This window comes from Zootoca vivipara, chromosome 10 (genome assembly GCF_965207765.1).
Source record: "Zootoca vivipara chromosome 10, rZooViv2.hap1.1, whole genome shotgun sequence".
In the NCBI taxonomy this organism is placed as follows: Eukaryota; Metazoa; Chordata; class Lepidosauria; order Squamata; family Lacertidae; genus Zootoca; species Zootoca vivipara.
This window is the reverse complement of record NC_142593.1, coordinates 35,834,084-35,853,875: the sequence shown is the minus strand read 5'-3', so window position 1 is coordinate 35,853,875 and position 19,792 is coordinate 35,834,084. Positions and strand designations below refer to the sequence as shown.

General features: G+C 41.8%; 1 protein-coding gene across 2 annotated transcripts in view; it reads left to right on the top strand.

Annotated features, from left to right (window-relative positions):
• Positions 1-256: 256 nt before the first annotated feature.
• Positions 257-19,792, top strand: part of MTX3 (metaxin 3) — a 44,824-nt gene continuing 25,288 nt past the window's right edge. The window contains exons 1-9 of one of the 2 annotated variants that reach the window (XM_035099951.3): positions 257-2,120; positions 3,198-3,267; positions 4,311-4,387; positions 5,818-5,910; positions 8,564-8,746; positions 10,121-10,197; positions 11,835-11,992; positions 12,345-12,433; positions 15,243-15,312. In XM_035099951.3, coding sequence (XP_034955842.3) covers positions 2,040-2,120; positions 3,198-3,267; positions 4,311-4,387; positions 5,818-5,910; positions 8,564-8,746; positions 10,121-10,197; positions 11,835-11,992; positions 12,345-12,433; positions 15,243-15,312 — 898 coding nt within the window. In that variant the 5' untranslated portion in view covers positions 257-2,039. Of the gene's footprint in view, positions 2,121-3,197; positions 3,268-4,310; positions 4,388-5,817; positions 5,911-8,563; positions 8,747-10,120; positions 10,198-11,834; positions 11,993-12,344; positions 12,434-15,242; positions 17,464-19,792 lie in introns of those variants that run through there. The other variant, XM_060280250.2, reaches the window with a different exon arrangement.

Below are 19,792 nucleotides of genomic sequence, written 5' to 3'. Positions count from 1 at the left end.
GGCAAGGGTTTAGGTGAAAAATAAATCTTACTAAATCTCTGACTCCAGGAAAAGGGGTTTTACTGAAACCACAAAATATTTCAAGTCTCTCTGTAAAGTCTATAAACTCTCCATAAAAATCCTTAACTGTTGGTAACACTGACTCAATACAATATGGTACAAGGAATATTTGTGCTTCTGAAATACTTTTCCTTCTGCCTCCAGGTGCAATAAACATTAATTTGTCCAAATATTCTCTCTTAAAAATAGTTTTCATTCTGAGTGAACTACCTGTTGTGAAAACAAAGACAACTTGAAAATTAGTTGTGCAGCAAAGAACTTTGCATCTGCTTACAAAGTGCATCAAAAAGGTTTCCAAAACTTTTTTGAACATTAGATTCTTAAAGATTAAATAATGAGACTTGAATGAAATTAAAAGCCTCGCAGCTTTAATAACATGTAAATAAAGTTCACACCACCCGTTATCTCAGAATGCCTATCCAGTAAAGTGCTTTCAAGATGAGTGCATTGCTGTTTCTATAGTAGCCCAATTGAGCTAATTCTGGGATGTGTGAAAGTACTTTACAAATGAGGTTGTATCAGACATGAATACCACAAAATACAGGGACAAAATACATGCGCCTGGCAGCAGGTGGGAATGGTGCATGAACACTTAAAATGCTTCTTTTTTTAGCAAACTACAGGGAGCTGAAATTGGGGAAATTTTAGAATGGCACAGGTGTGTATTTTAACATAGAAACCATGTAGGGTTGCCACCTTTGTTTTGGAAAAATACAGGACAGGGTAGGATGGAGGATTTTTTTTATCTGGTGCTGAAGTGACTTCAAAACAATCCATTACAGTCTACTGCAGCCTATCAGGAGCCCCCTCTTAAATTTGTCACACGCACACACATGAATTTGTAAATCTCAGGGGCAACCGCCCTGAGACCTCCAGGTATAGGGCGGTATATAAATTCAATAAATAAAAAATAAAAATATCTGTCTGTTCTTGGCTACCTAGAACTTAAATACATTTACAGTACAGTACATGCATTTGGAGAGGGTCCCTAACTTGGCAGAGAGAGACCTGAAATACAGGACAAAACTACTGGTATCAATATACAGGACATAGCACTTTACATTAAAATACAGGGCAATCCTGTATTATACAGGGTAGGAGGCAACCCTAAACCATGGCACATCTCAGGTGCTCTCAGTAACTGTGTCACATAGCATAAATACTTAGTTGCGATGAAAGCCACAATCCTATGTACAGTACCCTATTCAGAAGCCCTACTGAACTCCGTGGGTCTTACTCCAAAGTAAAGGGGCATAGGCCCTGACTGCTATTCTCCACTTTAGTAGGGTAGACTGTAGACAAGACACAAGAGACCACGGTTCCTTAATAGTTGAAATGTGCATTTTTTAAAAATAACGTCAGGTGTAGGTTGCATAACAATTTTGCATAACTCTGCTGAGATCAAGATTTACTTTTGAATAAACAAGGTTAGGATTCCAAATTTGCCTTTGCTGGGATTATGCTGCATTTTTCTGCTTGCCACGGATTTGTAAGGCAACGTGAGAATCCATTAATGGAGCAAGCAAGAAGGAAGATTTTAAAAAAATTATTTAATCTGAAACTGACCCTTTGGCCAAACAACAGCTAGGAAGTTCATGGATGCAAGAGGTGGGCTTCTTCTGGTTTTTGTTTTGCACTACCAAACCTTCGTTTTTCAACGCCAATGCTTTGCCCTGATAAATTATAAATAAAGATGAGTACTGTAGCTCCACTCTCCAGCCTTTGCCCCACAACCACCACAAGGAAGTATATCGAGGCCGTTGTAGGGAGGGGTATGTGCGCCGCTGCTCTAGCCCTGAGGCCGCGCAGTCAGCGAGAGGCGCTCGGTGCAGCCGCTGGAACACGTAGAAAACGTTAAAAGGGCGGCGCATTCCTCTTCTTCGCCCCGCCCATGCCGAAGGGCTGACAACTCCGCGAGTAGAGGAAGGGCGGGGCCGTGGGCGGAGCTTCGCGAGGGCAAAGGGTTTGCCGCGTCCAATATGGCGCCCGCCATGGAGCTGAGCTGCTGGGGCGGTGATTGGGGGTTGCCGTCCGTGCACGCGGAGTGCCTCGTTGTCATGGTAACGGCGGGTTTGACGGGTTTGCGCGGGCGGCCGAAGGCCCAGATACGGGCGTGAGGGGGAGATGGAGAGATGCTTGTGAGGAGCCGGCGGCTTCGGGAGATTTGGCTTGGGAAGCCGCCACAATGGATTGCACCTGGGGAGGAAAGCCTCAAACATTTCCAGTGTTGAAGGGGGAACCTACATATATATATTTATGTATTTTTATTTTAATATATAAAGGAGTCTCCATCCCGCTTTTTAAAGAGCCCTTCAAAAGTGGTGTAAACATTCTGGAAATAAGCAATATCCGGCACTTAACTGTGGTACGAAATGTTGTGGATCAGAGAGCCCACTTCATGGGATGGATCCGATATGGAGTGGGTGCTAGTACGCGAGAGTTAATGCCACAGTAAATAAATTAATCCTAGAGGTGTATGTGCTTGCAGTAGCAAACTGTGGCTGCAGCAATGTTGCACATTTACCCGTGAGTCACCCCATTGGACAGAGTGAGGCTTAGCTTCTGAGTGAAAATGCATAGGATTGTGCTGTAATGCAGCTGTCTCTGGAATTTGAAAGTAGGACACACTACAATGTGCAATCGAGCTGCATGTACCTTACATACTCATGAGCTGTGGGGGTGGAAAGGATTTCCTTGGGTGGAACTAGGTCAGTGTATTTTAAAACTAGTAATACTTTCCCATAGTTCATGCTGAAAAAACTGTGACCTTCAAGATGTTGGATTCCAATTCCCATCAGCCCCAGCTAAAATAGCCTATTCATCATAGATAACGTAAGTTGAAATCTAACAACCCCAGAAGAGCCACAATTTTTTTCCAGCACTGTCTTAGCTCCTCTTGGCCCCATAGCCAACTGACATCCCATTGAAGTCCATAGTAAATTGTCCATTAATTGTGACAGTTGACTGTTGCATTTAATGTTGATTGTGGCAGTGGCATAATATGACTGTGCACCCTGAGCTTTTGAGATGAGTCAGGTTATAAATCAAATAAGTAGTTTTTTTTACCTAACATTTAGGTTGCCAAAATTCTGAAGAATAAAACATTGAGTTTAATTATTTTGTAACTTTCATTGCAGGCTTATGCCAGGTTTTGTGGTGCACCATTGAAAGTGAATGTTATAGATCATTTGTGGAGAGCACCAAGAGGTATTGCTTTAACTTTTTATGTGTATATACATTATTTGCATTTTAGGTCTCATCTTAAGCAGTAGTTACATCAGAAGCAGCCACTGGGAAAGGGTGGTGCCACAGATCTGGCTTCACAGACAAGGGGCAGTGACCAGGGTGGTGTTGGCACACTGACAGTTCCAGTCCAGTGCTCCTGCCCATGTGCCCAATCCAACCCTGCCCCGCTGTCACACTATCTGGATATGCAGCAGCCCTACCTCCCTGCATAGCAATTCTGGGTTACATACATACATAACTATGTACAAACAGGAAGATCCTCAGCCCTGGCTTAAAACCCAGTCATACTTTCCATTGTGCAAAGCCAAGAGTGGATCATATCATATGAAAGTCAGTTCAGTGTGAGCATTACATTCCAAGGTATGTGTTGCCACTAGTGCAGTGAAAGACCTAGGATGTTTGAACAGGGGAACAACTTATGCAGGGGAACTGCACTATGAAAGGCCTTTTATGAATCAAATGTTGGTGTAGCGGAATGATCCTGGATGATGAAGTAACAGTGCTTAGCATCATCTGATCTATGTCAGCAGGATGAAAGATCACCCTAGTCTTCTTATGTTGAAGCTACAAAATAAGGCAATTAAAAAAGATGGGTGGAAAAAGTGAAAGCTTCTACGCAAAATAGGATGCTATTGCCTTGCAGTGGTGCAGGCACCAATCCTTGGTATTGAGCTGATCAGAATTCTTACATGAGCAAATTTAAACACCTGCTATGTTAGCATTAATAGGGTTTAAATAAAATAATTGTCCAGTAGCACCTTAGAGACCAACTAAGTTTGTTCTGGGTATAAGCTTTCGTGTGTATGCACACTTCTTCAGATACCTGTGTGCATACACACAAAAAGCTTATACTCAGAACAAACTTAGTTGGTCTCTAAGGTGCTACTGGACAATTATTTTATTTATTTATTTATATCGACTGGGTCAGACCAACACGGCTACCTACCTGAACAATTAATAGTGTTGTTTTGATTGCATTATCTTGACTGATCATGTATTTTTAGGGAGTGTACCATTACTGATATCGGATGACACCGTTATTTCTCAGCCAGCAAAAATACTAAACTTCTTCAGAAAGCAGGTGAGTTTCCATAAATAGTATCTCATATCTGGTAAATTAAATCTTTAAAGATTAGCAAATCTCTTAACTTTCTTTTCAAGAGCTTTGTGAGATTTGAGGGTAAATTACTTGTGCTTTTGTTTGCTTCTTTGTTTACAAAAAGGGACTAAAATGTGTCTTTCACTTGATTAAGGAATTTCCCCCCCTTCCTTAATTTTAACATTAGAAATTCAGTTGCTGGCTAGCCTGGAAGTTTCACTGAAGACTGGAAAATCAAGGAAATGACAGCTGAAAAATCAGGATATTGAGGCAGAATTCTTAAAACTGTTTCCAAAGGCTAAGGAACATTCTGGAGAGATGACACCTTTGCTAGGGTTTGACTGCCACCTCTCCCTCTCTTGTTAAGGTATGAGAACAAACAAAATATGTCCCAAGAAATCTATAGTCTACCAGTCAATAGGACTCCGCCAGCCAGACTCAATACTACTTGAACTCTTTGAGGGTTTTTTATTTTTACAATCAAGCAGTTTATAAATAGTGTGAAATAAAATAATAAATAAAACACAATGCAATCATTCTCTTCTAGCATATATGAGTGCATCAAAATCAACCTGTAAACCTGTTCAGCCAAGCAGAACAGCTGTTTTGTTGTGCCACACAAGCCACAGCAGTGCCTGTGCTCTCTATCATAGCCAGGCAGAAGCTAATGCTGTTTACGAAACAATCCCACAGGAAACTTGTCCTTTAGCCCTGAATATGTCAAAAATTCAGCTTCTGCATAGGCAAGATCGGAGAGAAACTGCTGGATTGTCCTGTGGAGTGCCCTATGCAATGTACAGAAAGGCTTCTGTGTAACATGATAGAGCTTTCAGGCATTGCTGCAACTTGACTGATGCTCCAAAATCAGGGACAGGGAGGAAAAGGTTCTCCTTGGATCCTATAGAGAGCCATTCAACAAGATCTCTTGTCTATATATTCACTAGGAGATCAGGATTGTAGCTCATAAATTCCCAACTCTTTCAGATTCTGTTTCTACACTAAAGGGCCAAACAGGAGCACAAGTAAATTTTATCTTTTAGGAGAATAGAGATGCATTTTTAAACTCCATTTTTCAGGATTCACCATGACTAAAAGTAGTATAAATAGAAAGGGCATGCACACCTTAACCAAAGTGCAAGTTGATTTTGTTAAAATAGCCCCATTAAATTGATTTTAGAATTAAGTGCCTCTGTAACTTCAGCAGTCAACAGTATTGTTAAACACTGAAACCATCAACCTGGAGGAAAAGTTAATAATTTAATTTTATTACTGTATTTATTGCTTTTCTGTTTTTTGAAACTGAATATATAATTCACTTTTTGCAGGAACCTTCAATTGTTGGGTTTATTTTCTCTTTGGAAAGTTTCATAAGACTGCTTGCTGCATTAATGTATTGCCTTTTTCACTGGCAGAAATATAATGCTGATTATGAGCTGTCTACAAAAGAAGGAGCAGATACACTGGCTTACATTGCACTACTCGAAGAAAAATTACTTCCTGCTGTGGTAAGATACAGTTATTGTTTGTGACCCAAGTTTTGCACTGCCACCCACCAAAAGTCAATAACATGCTTATTCAGCTCATTGAAATTAATGTGTCTTGAACTTCTTGTGTGTCCCCATGAGATGTCTTAGGAGTCAGTAATCACCACTAAAATCAGATCTCTTTAAAATCAGCATTCATATTAAAGAGCTTAGTGACAATAGGGTTAGTTCAGTAAACTGAAGGCAAGAGTTTGGGCAGCTGTGTGGGCCTTCCAGACATTGTTGGACTCCCAGTCCCATCATCCCTGATTATTGGCTATGCTGGCTGGGACTGAGAGGAGTTGGAGTTCAACATCATCAGGAAGCCACAGATTCCCCACCCCTGCTCTGTGGCTTTGTTCTCACAAATAGTAGACATGGTGATGAAGACTTACATAACTAAATTTTCTCCTATGCAGAAATTTCTTTCCACAAAGCAAACTAGAAATAGATAAGATGAGTTCTAGCCTTGGTCCAGTATACCTGAAGGAGCGTCTCCACCCCCATCGTTCTGCCCAGACACTGAGGTCTAGCGCCGAGGGCCTTCTGGCGGTTCCCTCGCTACGAGAAGCCAAGTTACAGTGAACCAGGCAGAGGGCCTTCTCGGTAGTGGCACCCACCCTGTGGAATGCCCTCCCACCAGAGGTCAAAGAGAATAACAATTACCAGACCTTTAGAAGGCATCTCAAGGCAGCCCTGTTTAGGGAAGCTTTTAATGTTTTATGGATTGCTGTATTTTAATATTTTGTTGGAAGCCGCCCAGAGTGGCTGGGGGAACCCGGCCATATGGACGGAGTATAAATAATAAATTATTATTATTATTATTATTATTATTATTATTATTATTATTATTATTTTAATGAAAGTTGTATGTGATAAGCTTCTATTGCTCATATAAAAAGCATAATAACCTAAAAACAAAGTTAAACTAATCGAGCAGATGCAATTTACAATAGCTCACTACCAAATGTTTTCTGGGTAGATTTTGCACTAGATACACTAGATACTGTAAGAGTAGTGGGGGTGCTCTCCGCAAGAAATTGTGCTGATCACTCAAAGCTATACATACAGTCATACCTCGACATCCGAATGCTTCGACTTCCAAAGGTTTCGACTTCCGAAGTCGACAACCCCGGAAGTCTTTTCGCCGCGTGCACCTGGCTCGCGCGTTCTGCACCTGCGCAGAGCGGTGTGTGTGGTTGGCACATGCGCAGAAGTGCAAAATCGTGCTTTGCGCATGCGCAGACCGCGCACTTCGACATCCGAAAACCTCGACTTACGAAGACGGCCACAGAACAGATCGTCTTCGTAAGTCAAGGTACTAATGTATTTCAGTCTTTATTTACATATGTAAAAAGCAGCAGACATAATTCAGCCATCTGTACTGTCGGACTGTACTGTAGGACGCGGGCGGCGCTGTGGGTTAAACCACAGAGCCTAGGGCTTGCCGATCAGAAGGTTGGCAGTTCGAATCCCCGTGACGGGCTGAGCTCCCGTTGCTCGGTCCCAGCTCCTGCCAACCTAGCAGTTCGAAAGCACATCAAAAGTGCAAGTAGATAAATAGGTACCACTACAGTGGGAAGGTAAACAGCGTTTCCGTGTGCTGCTCTGGTTCGCCAGAAGTGGCTTTGTCATGCTGGCCACATGACCTGGAAGCTGTACGCCGGCTCTCTTGGCCAATAACGCCGCAACCCCAGAGTCGGTCACAACTGGACCTAATGTTCAAGGGTCCCTTTACCTTTACTGTCGGACTCAGATCCAGGAAGTAACTTTTGGCGGCTTTTCCTCCAACATAAAAGCTTAGGCAGCCCTAATCTCCACCTCTGTGTTTTACGTTTCCACTCCCGCCTCTCCCTTGCTAAGGGGACCTGCGTAATCTCCCCCTCTGTTCCTGAGCTGATGGAGCGATGCTGAGGCTCCTGCTCAGCATCCTCAAGCCCTTTCACTCCCTGGCTGCTTCCTGCCACCCCCTCCTCTTCTACTGCTATTTCCTGTCCTTCTTCTCCCAGCCTCCTCCTCCCTCTCTACCCTCAAGGTCTTGCTAGGCAATGCCCTGACACAGACTTTCTTAGACCTTTACTTACCCATAATGTGAAGTTTTCAATCTGCTATTTGTAAGGACTAGGCCAGTAATATAATATGTTTGGTACATTTTGACTTTTCTAATTACCTGTATAGTGCAGTCCTGTTCAGTGTTCATGTCTACTCAGAAGAAGGCCCCATTGAGTTCATTGGGATTTATTTCCATGTAAAAGTGTAGAGACGTGCACCCTTATCGAGATCTGTCCTATTTGTATTTATTATTAATAATAATAATTTATTGTTTGTACCCTGCCCATCCGGCTGGGTTTCCCCAGCCAATCTCGGCGGCTTCCAACAAAGATTAAAATACATTAAAATGTCACACATTAAAAACTTCCCTAAACAGGGGAAACGTGTTTGCATATCTGTAATAGTCTAATGTCTTAACTTTATGTCCACTCTGCTGAGAAAATAACTTGGTTCTTGAACACTGAGACAGGCTTATTAGATGCCCCAGAATCTATTGGTAAACAAAAACAGGTTTGGTTTTTTTAGTAACACGGAGGCGGATGTTCATTATCGAATGTTAACATTCTTTGTCATCATGATATAGCTGCACACTTTCTGGGTTGAAGCTGATAATTACTACAATGTGACAAAACCATGGTTTGCTTCAAGGATTCCATTTCCATTGAGTTGGTATCTGCCTAGAAAGATGTCTGGGGAAGCACTTAATAGGATCTTGCTGACAAAGGGAGGGCCTCCTCTCTACAGTCTTACTGAAGTGGAAGCACAGGTATATTTTGCTTTATGAGTAATTTAGGCCTATAATCAATGCAGATGTACTAGAATTGGATGCTAAATGTGATGGTGCTTGTTTTAATGCTTTATGAGACAATAGATTTCTTCAAGATAATGTCGGAAGGATAAGTGAAGTTTACTGGTCCAACAACTACCTTAATCAACCAGTGATTCAAAAGAAGTTTTGGGAGAGGGCTATCCTGATTCTACTTCATTTTAGCAGCCACTTGAAATTTCCCATGCCTGATGTTATTGTTCTGGTTAACAAATTTGTCAACCCATGCAGATGGAAAGAACTAGTGTTTTTTCTGCCTGACATCTCTTCACTCATGTCTTGGGGAGGGACTGGTGTGTTTTATGCCAGGTGGACTGATTCTGCTCTATTCTGCTGTAGTGCTCTGATAGATTGAATATTAGTTTAATGTTATAATGAAGTTTTTAAAAAATTGAATACATTGTTTTAACTGTACTCTGGGATCTTAACCAATGAAGGGTGGCATAATAAATAAATAAAGGCATTTTGTTACTAGGTGAAGCTTTTGAACAGTTTTCAAAGACAAGCTCACATATTGCAGATTGCAGTAACTAATCCACAAAATGATCAAGGCATGGATAGCAAACATAAGGCCCTCATATTCCAACAGGGTACAGGAATAATGTGGTCACAAAGGGAATATGCTGGTGGTTGGAGGGAGACACTCTTGCAAACAAGTAAAAGAATAAGCCAGCATACAAAGGAGTAGCCACAGGCAGGTTATGTACGGTATATGTGTGCCGAAGGACACATAACAATTTCTCAAATATTGGGTTGTAGCCACTACATTTTATTTAGAGTACTCCCATTGAAATTACAGTTGTACCTTGGAAATCGTACGGAATCCATTCTGGAAGTCTGTTCGACTTCCAAAACGTTTGAAAACCAAATCACGGCTTCTGATTGGCTGCAGGAAGCTACTGCAGCCAATCAGAAGCCATGGAAGCCCCGCTGGACATTCAGGTTCCAAAAGAATGTTCGCAAACTGGAACAATCACTTCTGGATTTGTGGCGTTTGGGAGCAAAAATGTCCAAGTTCCAGGGTGTTCGGGATCCAAGGTATGACTATAATGGACAATATTAATTTGGGTCCATTAATTTTCAGTGGATCTACTTTGAATAAAACTTTGTTGGCTAGAACTCATTATTTGGGGGTTATGTCTGTGCATATACCGTATTTCAGACACTAAATTGAAATAGTATGCTTTGGACCTTTTTTAATCTGGGTTGTGCCACAGAGATTTTTAGCTATCCATCATACATGTACTGAATTAATTTGAGATGAGCTCCAAAAAAGGTGATATGCAAATAAACTTTGATGTTTGTTTGTTTTAGATCTACAGAGATGCCAAGGAATGCCTGAATCTTCTATCGAACAGACTGGGGACGTCTCCATTTTTCTTTGGAAACATGTGAGTACAAAATGTTTACAGTGTTTGCAACATATGTGGTGTGGTACTACTATTAATGCCAAAATAAGCTTTCGGGTTTTCTTTTTCTTGTGAATGAAACAGATTTTTGATATGTATTCAAGTTTTAAAATCAGCTGTCATTCAACTAGTGCTTGTCAAACCACAGGGTGACCAATTAAATGTACTAGAGGCAAATAAAAATATGAACAAGAGCTCACCAGCAGTGAGCTTGGCTTGTTCCTGGCTTTGCAAGTGAAATGACACATTTGCATGCTAGGGAATTGATTGCTGGCTCAGCCATCAGCCATCAGTCTTCTCTTGTGCCTCAGGCAGGCAGCGTGATTTCTGTTCTCTTTTCTTTTTAATTAAAAGCACACCCCTGTTCGTTTATCTATTTATCATTTGTTGCTTTTTTATATTAAAAAAATCGATTTGAAGTACATTTCCCCCCCCCCCCCATGTTGGGGGTGGTACAGAGGCAGATTCGCAGGTGCCAGCCAATCAGTCCTGTGCAAAGCTTGCCTCTGTTGCAGGACCTACAGAGGAATTGATAGATTGCAGCTGAACAACAACCTAACTTAACTGCCCTATACATGGTATGTCTTTGTTCCATTTGATCTGTTCCCTGCACTGTTGGTGACTGTTTTTTTTATAAAAAAAACTTGGATAATGAAAGCCAGACAGTGCCTGCCCTAATTACAGATTTTTATTTCTAATTGGCACATTGTTTTGGGGTGAGTCTTATCTTCATTGGATATACTGTACTGCAGCCAACCTTCCTGTTCCACAGGATGCCCATTTTCGAATTGTGTCAGTCTGTGTACCACCTGCACTTCAGACAGAAGAAAGGAGTCAGTCATCTCAAATGTTGTTGTGATTCTGACCCTTCATGCCAAACACAGTTTTCCTTCTAAGAACTCGTCTTGTATTCTTTTTAAAAAATTACCACAGTGGTGGTCGTGGAAGCCACTTCAAGTGAGGCTCAGTAATGCTGGCACAGGAAATAATTATGTGATGTGTCCTGCCTGTGTAGTTTTTGCATGAAAATGTTGCTGGAACAGCATGGAACTATTTGGCTGAAGAATGGGGTACAAATGCTCCAAATAAGCAAAAAATAAATAAAAATCTATCCCAGTGCAGATGTTGGAGTAATCTGTGAACCAAATCTGAGTTGTGTTGATGGAATGTGATCACCAAATATTCCATTTATCAGCTCTTGTATACCTGTACCAAGGGAGCAGCTGAAACTATGACAGTGTTCAACATTAATGTCCCTAAACAGACTTGGGACATGACAGCAGCTGCTCTTTTGTAATTATATGTGCAGCCTGCAGGCAGTTGAATCTTGCTCATTGTCTAGTAAAATGGTATGCCATGAATATCTGTCTCTTTTATCCCATTAATGGAGCTATTTTATGACAAAACGCAATCTTACTAAACTGTTGTGAAAATAAGAGACTATACCATATGTTGAGTCAAACATATCTTCCATCATGGGTTTAATTCCATATTAGCACTCATGCTATTTTGCTAAATACAAGTGTCTTCAAACACAGCTACACTTTGCTTGATATTTTTCTGTTTAGAAAGTGTCTTACAGAGTTTGAGATATCCGTATCCCATATTTCTACCCCTAGGCCTACAACTCTTGATGCCTTTGTGTTTGGATTTCTTGCTCCTCTTTATAAAGTACCATTCCCCAAAGCCCAGCTACAAGATCATTTGAAGCAGCTTCCCAATTTATGTCACTTCTGTGATGACATTCTGAGTTGCTACTTCAGATCAAACTTATCAGGTAAGCCATATGCTTCTCTTTCAGCATGTGTTATATTTTCATAAGAGGAATACCTATATTTGCACTGAATCTGTATGGCTCTGGAAGTCTTACCATTTTAAATCTTCTCTCTTGTAGAATGGAGGTATCAGAGGATTTGGTTGGTGGTGGGGAGGTGAAATTGATTTTTCAGGCTTACCCTATAGGCATTTGGTTGGCCACTGTGAGAACAGGTTGCTGGACTAGATGGGCCATTGACCAGTTCCAGCAGACCCTTCGTATGTTCTTTTCCTTGATGAAAATAAGGAAATGCTTTCTAAATGTAGTTTCAGTCCCTCCTAACTTTCTATTTCTGTGTGCATTGCTTATTTAGGTGCCACTCCAGCAGGTCAAGACACAGTTGATGCAAATCTACAGAAACTCACACAGCTTGTAAACAAAGAATCCAACTTAATTGAAAAGGTCATTTTTGTTTCAGTCTCTTTGTATTTTTCTGATCTTCTTGTTGATAACTAGGGACCAAATTAGGCATGACCATGGCAGTTCATTGTGTTTGGACCATCCTATATAATAATGTCCAAGTTGTCCCTGCGTCCAAGCTGTCCCGTGTGTCCCTGGGTCACTGCGCATGTCCCCCAGGGACACAGGGATTGGACAGCAGAGACTGGACACACACGGGCGCTCTCTCCCCCCCACCCCCCTGCCTCCTCCAACCGCCGCTCTCCAGACAGCGCCTCACTGCACTTGCGTTAAAGCATGAGGAGGAGGAGGCTGCTTCCCCCCCCCTACACTCCCCCTCGGCGCCGGCTGAGGGAGGCAGGGCGCGTTGGGGAAGCGAGGGTGGAGGAGGTGAATGGGGGGAGGTTTGTGCCTGTGTGTGAGAGGGAGAGGGCACGTGGAGGGAGGCGCTCATGCCCCTTTATCTCTACCGCCTTTCCCCTGGGCTGAGGGCTCGGGCGGCCGTTGCTGCCGCCGCCGCGCCTCTTTGTGGGGGCGGAGCCCCGCCAGGCGCCTCTCTTTAGTTCCTTTGCTCCGTGACGGGGGAAGCGGCGCCGCGGCCCCGGCTTCTCCTATAGCCGAGCGCCGGGGTTGCGATCTGGCCTTGCCGCTGCTGCTGCCGAGACGCGCTCTGTACCGGGAGCTGAGCCAGTTTCCTCAGGTGACTTACCGTATGCCAGTGTAGGAGTCTGGTTTGCTGCCGGCGGTGGTGGCTGCCGCCGAGTGCCTGCCCCTCTACACCGAGTGCCTGCCCTGTCGTGAGGCCGCCGCACACCAGGACGAGGCTGCCACCTTCTCCTCGCCCTCTTCCTGGGGCCGCTTCTCCCCGTGCTCCGGCTCTGACACCAGGCCGGGCCTGCCCAGCAGCGCGCCCCATAGAGTGTAGCTGCTGCTGGGGCCACTTCCCTCAGCCTGCTGCGCTGGCTGCTCTTCGGGCGGCGGCGGCAAGAGTAGCACCTCCACCTGGGCCTGCCCCATCGCCGCCGCCACCAAGAGGCCGTCCACATATGTTCTAGCGCCCGTTTTTAACGGGCTGAAATGACACTAGTTTCTGTCTAATCAAGTAGAAAGGGGATGGAAATCAGAAAAGGGACACATGAGTGAAGAGAATAAAACCTGTCCAGTTTTCCGATAGCTTGTCTCCCCAAGTGCTTTCTCCCTCTGCCAAGCTGTGATGCTGAAGTTGCCCTTGGCTTAGCTTGAAGGAAAGCATTTGAGGAGCAGGGTTGCAGACAGGATAAGCACTGGATGAAGGATAATTCTGCATTTCTCCCCATTAGGTTCCATTTGCTTTAAAATCAGGGCCCTTCTTCCTAGTCACTGTCATGTAATTTTCAGATTAATTTTAGCAATTGCATACTCTGAAACACTTGCATACCTTCGAAAATTCATTTTCTTCAAAAGTGAGCTAGACAGCAGTACACAAGTCGCTTATATTTACTTCAGTAGGAGTATCAAGAATGAACCCTGGATTTCAACACTCATGTAGAGAGTTGGAACATGGAATCTATTACCAGGCACAAAAGCATATGAATGATACTTAAGGACATTGGCACTCATCACATCAGTTCATAATGTGCTTTTTGAATTTGACCACCTACAATAATCTGGCAAAATCTTGCAAATTAAAATAATATGGCTATATTTTGTTTTGATTGTTTCAGGTTCTATTGCTTCCACCAGAAATTAATTCATTTGCATTCCTACATCAATTGCTTCTGAAGCGCCTTGTTTTCTTGAATGCATTTTCTCAGCTGTAACAACTAGTGTGGTAGGGCATGGTTTCGCTGCAGCTTACCTTGGCGGGCTGGGGTGGGGCATGGTGGCAGTGAGGTCAGGACTGAGCAAGTGGATCAGAAAGAGTGCTGGATTGGTTCCACTTGTGCGTCCACACAGCCTCGACTTCGCCTCTGCTCTGCGCCACGCCAGCCCTGTTCAAGTAAATGCAGCGACACCAGTGTCAGGAGGGCTGCTCCACCAGCCACTACTGTCTTACCAGTCCTTGCCTAATGGACTCTTTTTAGATGGTTCCCATCTTCACATAATGTTGGAAAATACTGGCAACTCATTATTGCTGTAATTTTACTTTTAATCTGTGTTCAGATTAAACTCATTTTCTAAAGCTGGATAACCTTAACAAACATCCTTGCTAGATTTTTCCAGGAGTGTTGAAGAAGTTATTTTGAAATGTTATCCTAGAGTCATGTGAGATCTTCTTTTCAATGAGTGGCTTCTGTATAACTTGAGTAGCATTTAAATGTTCCAGTCATACAGGTGGGGGCCAGTTTTGTGCGTCTCTCACCCATGGAAGTGGCATTGTGCTGGAAGAGGGGAAGGCAGTTCCTGTGAGAAAGACCGTGCACTGGACCCTTCCCATATGATTAAGTCAGTTAAACATCATGCCAGTTGTGTCTCCGCCTTTACAAAACATCTCCTACCTATCCACAGTAACATATAAGGGGTCCTGACTCTTGTTTATCTACATATGATAGGTCAAGTAGTACACAATATGTTAAATACATTTATGGATAAGCAAGAACTAGGCTTGCTAAGTGCAGTATGAAAGCTAAAATATCAAGGAATGATGAATCACATCCATGAGGAGTTCTGTTGAACATTCACATTGGTCTGGTCTCCTTGATCTCAGTTAGACTGCACTAGCGCATATCTAGGAAACAGTTTGTAGAGTACATTTTTGAATCTTTCTAGGTGAAGATTTTGTTATAGATATCTTCTTTAGATATATGAATTGCTATATATGTTGTTTCTGCAGATGGATGATAACCTTCGTAAGAGTCCTCAGCACCCTCCACGTAAGCTGACAACTCTCAAACTTTCTACAGGTGGGGAAGGAAATAGTTCACCAAACCGCTTATCACCCTGAGAGTTTTAGTTGTCATATTTATGTGTGTGATTAGAAACTGACATCAAATCTGAACAATCTTTGCACTAATTCTGTAGATACATGAAGCGAGGTAAAAATGTGAATTGGCAAATAGGCACAGGCACATTCATTTAACCAATGCCATCTATAGTCACATAGGAACCAGTAAAAGTCTAAGTTAAGCACAGACAGAATTGTTGAGTAATTGTACAATGCCGTATGAGGTCACCATAAGTGCTGCATAATGCTTCCCTTTTAGGGTTAGTTGACCAAAAGCTAAGATTCCACTTTGGAATATGCAAATGCATCACCATTTTCTGCTAGATGCTTTTGATTTTGGCTGCAATCATGTTATAGCTCAACTTGGTTGTTGCATGTGGAGTAGCTACTTAAGCATTTGTATAGATTTCCAATGTGGTTCAAATACAGAGAGAAAATTAAAATGTCAGTCTTTTTTGTGACAGGTAAGCTGACAAGCAGTTAGAAGGTATTGCCATTTTGTTTTGTTTTTTTAAGTAATGATCAGTGTATGTTGGCCATTTTAAAGTGACTATAGAGTTGAAAAACTAAACTGATCACTTGGGAACATTAATTAGATTTTTTTTCAGATTTGGTCTTAATCAGGAAAAGGATAAGCTTGACCAACTTCTGTGAAAGTATGCCTACATTCAAAATGTCAGTACACAGATTTACAGCATCAATCAATGCATTTAAGAGGTCAAGTTAGAAACCCTGTTGCAGGCCAAGACTGAATATGTGTATGGACATTGTGTCACTTTGTCTTCCCCTGCAGATTCATTAGCTTCTTGTTTTTATACATTTATCCAATATCAAACCCCCAAATAATCTAGATTTTCCCCATGATTAGTAACTTTCAGTGTTGGGTATGAAGAGATATTGCCCTGGCATAAAGCTCAAACTGAACTGCCCAGTGCACTGAAACAACAGGGACACCCCACCATTTGTTACTGGTGCAAACTGACACTGTAGTAAGTAAGTAAGCAAGCACATACATTGTACATACACTGGAACTTCTACCTGCGTGGGGAAGCCCTAGATCAGGCCAGTAGCAGCGGAGGTGGCACTTGTGGGGCACTGTTGCTCTTCTAGCTGCCCAACACAGTGGGCCAATGGCTTGCTGATAAGGGAGGGGGAGGCACAGGGAGCCTGGCCCAGTACGTGGGAGTGGGAATGTCATATTGACTCCACTATCACATGCTGCACTGGACCAAGCTACCTGCAACACACCCCTCCCCTCTCCCTCTTGGAAAGCACCAGAGACCTGCTATGCTGGGAAGCCAGGTGAGCAATGGTGCCCCACTACACCACTTCACCAATCGTTACTAGATCAGGCTGGGATTTTTTTTATGGTGATGGTAATTGTAATTTCAAATTTTTAGCAGCTGCTATCAAATGGTCCAAAGGTTCCGTTGATAAATCAAGGTTTGCAACTATTGGGCTGGGGGTGAGTGCCTCAAAAGAACAGGTGCTTTGGGAGTATTTTACAGCAAGGTGTGCATTCTGAAAACAGCTTTGACCTCTGTGCTATCGCAGAGGCCTCCGTGGTGTGGGGTACCTGCCAAGTTCGAAGCAGCTCTTTATGCACTGCTTCCAGGTGCCACAAAGTGGCAACACACCGCAGAAGCCTGTTTGAGGTCTCAACACGCTGGATGAAATCTAGGCTGTGCAAAACTGGGTTAAGGACCATGGGCCATCAGTTGCCCTCCCTACTCTTAAATAATAATTTGAAATTCCCAATATATCAACAATATTTTTGAAAAGCTACTTGGCCAAAATGGCAACTGCCATTAACTAATGTATCTTATGGTATCTGATTCCCAAGAAACAGTTTTCATATGTATATAAGATAGTTTTCTTTTCATCTGACTTCATTTTGCCAAGTCAAACAAATCTGATATTTTTCTCTAAATTACCTCCACTATTCTGTATATGTAGAAAAATAGCTGTACAAACAAACCTGTAAATAATGTATAAACATGTATTTGCAGAGTATTTATAAACCTAAGGAATGTAAAGATCCTTAATGTATCTTGTTGTTTATAACAATAATTTTGGATGTCTAACAAGAATAAATTTAAGTTTCATGTTACTTCCTAAATCTTTGCTTTGGATATTTAAAGCTGGAGATGTTATACACCAAATAATGTTAAAGCAAAAACTATTTGTGTCTAATCTTGCAAGGGACATCAAATGAGATAATATTACTTGGTTTATACAAAACTTTCATAACATAAACAAGTAATTACAAAGAATGTAAAACTGGTTTTGTCTGCTTTATAAGCATTTGTGACTGATCAAGAAAACTGTATATTTGTATTGCTGCAGTCCTAGGAATATTTACCTGCGGGGCAAGTGACTTGAAAGTGTGATTTGCTTCCAAGTTAAACACACATAGAATCAGACTGCACAAATGGTGCACTCTTTCATACTAATGAAAAAGTCACCACACCATTTTATATGTTTCATATTTGGAGCAGTGTTTCCTATAGGAAAGCTGGCCCTTAAAGACTGTGATGGAGCGAAAAGTAAAATGATTGCTCAGATTCCCTAGTACATAACATTTTACTGTAAAGTATTGTTCTAGTCGAATACAATATAAAATATGTGTTGCATTTCTTTTTAGAAAAAGTAATCTCATTTGTGAGAGAAGGCAGGAAGTTAAGTTATGAGGGAAATGCATTGTGAAGTCTTGTTTCTATTTTTGGGTGTCCTGGTTGAAAGAGCAAAATCTGTGGATGATCACCAAGGAAGAGACATGTAGATTTTAGCAGAAAATCAGGGCCAGTTCAGAGGTAGGTCATAGATTATTAAATGTGTTTCTGTTCCAAAGAAATGTCATGTTTTATTTAATAGGAAATGCTGTAGCACAAGGGTTCCCAGACTGTGGTCCACAGACCACCAGTGACCTGCTAGCTTTATTCTGGTGGTCCACAGCGTGTCTGTAAAAGTACAATTAAAAACCTTATAGCATCTAGAGCACAGCATATTTTCCACAGGGGCTCCTTGTTTGTGCAGTGCGCTCCCAAGGGAGGTTTGCCTGGTGCCTTCATTATACACCTTTAGCTGCCAGGCAGAAACGTTCCTCTTCATAGAATCATAGAATTGTAAAGTTGGAAGAGGTCACAAGGGTCATCTAGTACAACCCCCTGTAGTGCAGGAATCTTTTGCCTAATGTGGGGCTCGAACCTACGACTCTTGAGATTAAGAGGCTCATGCTCTGCCAACTGAGCTACCCCTCCCAGCAACCAGGCCTTTGGCTGATTAACATCTTTAAAAAAAACCATTTTATTTATAGGTTTTCAGTTATACACTCATATCATTTTCCATTCATATACAGTAATTCTTTTGGACTTCCCACCCAACATTCCATGACAGTTCTTTGTACGTCTTAATTAGCTGCATATACAATAATACCTTCACCTTATTTGGCTGGTTAACATCCTATACACTTTTAGATGTGTTCATGGGAAGGGAAGGGGGTTATTGGTTGGTTGGTTGGTTGGTTCTTGTTTTTATTATGTATTTTGTGTTTTTATATTGTATTTTTGTGTTATAAACCACCCTGAGATTTATGCATGAAGGGCGGTATACAGATTTAACAAATAAAATAAAATAAATTACAATTGCTACAACAGGCAGAAAAAATATTAAGACTTTTGTCTCTGGCTTTGCCCATCATTGGCTGCCCATCTGTTGCTTAATTGATACAGAATCTGGGCATGCACTTAGTTGAGAGGAAAGACGTATGAGCAAAAAACCATGGCTGCTTAAGGCATTTTTATGATAACCTACTTGACTGAAGCCAGCATACATTCCTACTTCTGTTCCTTAATCTTTCACTAGTTTGCTTAGTAAAATAGCCTAGCTATTAAGCCTGATGGTTTCATTGGGTGGAGCGGGGTGGTGAAATGTGGTTTAGACATAGGAAGGAAAATAATTTTACCTTGATATGTTGCGTTTTTCAAGAAAGAAAATTGGGAAGGAGCATGTGAGCTTGCATTTTTACAAAGTTGCAGCATACTCACTAGAATTTAATTGCTTTAAAAATATTGTTGAAGTTGCTTATAGTTAAAGTAGTTTTCCAGATATATTAAGGTATCTTCAGTTACTCCATTTTTATTGCTTTTGGCAGTGCAGAGAGAACTACTTACATGCTATTTCTCTAACCCTTTTCTGGATATGTGAGCTTTCACAGTTACGCTTTTAAAGACCTTTTTGGTGCAAAACAAATGCAACATGTGATGTGACATACTGCAAACAATGTGACATACTGAATTCCTGCTATCCAAGTTGTTGATCCTCTCTTGTTCCTGGTCTCAGTTCAGCTGAATACTTTCAAATCTTAAAGGACCATAATGCTTTTTGGACTCTGGGTCCAGAAATCCATAGGGAAAGGTACCTAACTACTTGATTAGGAT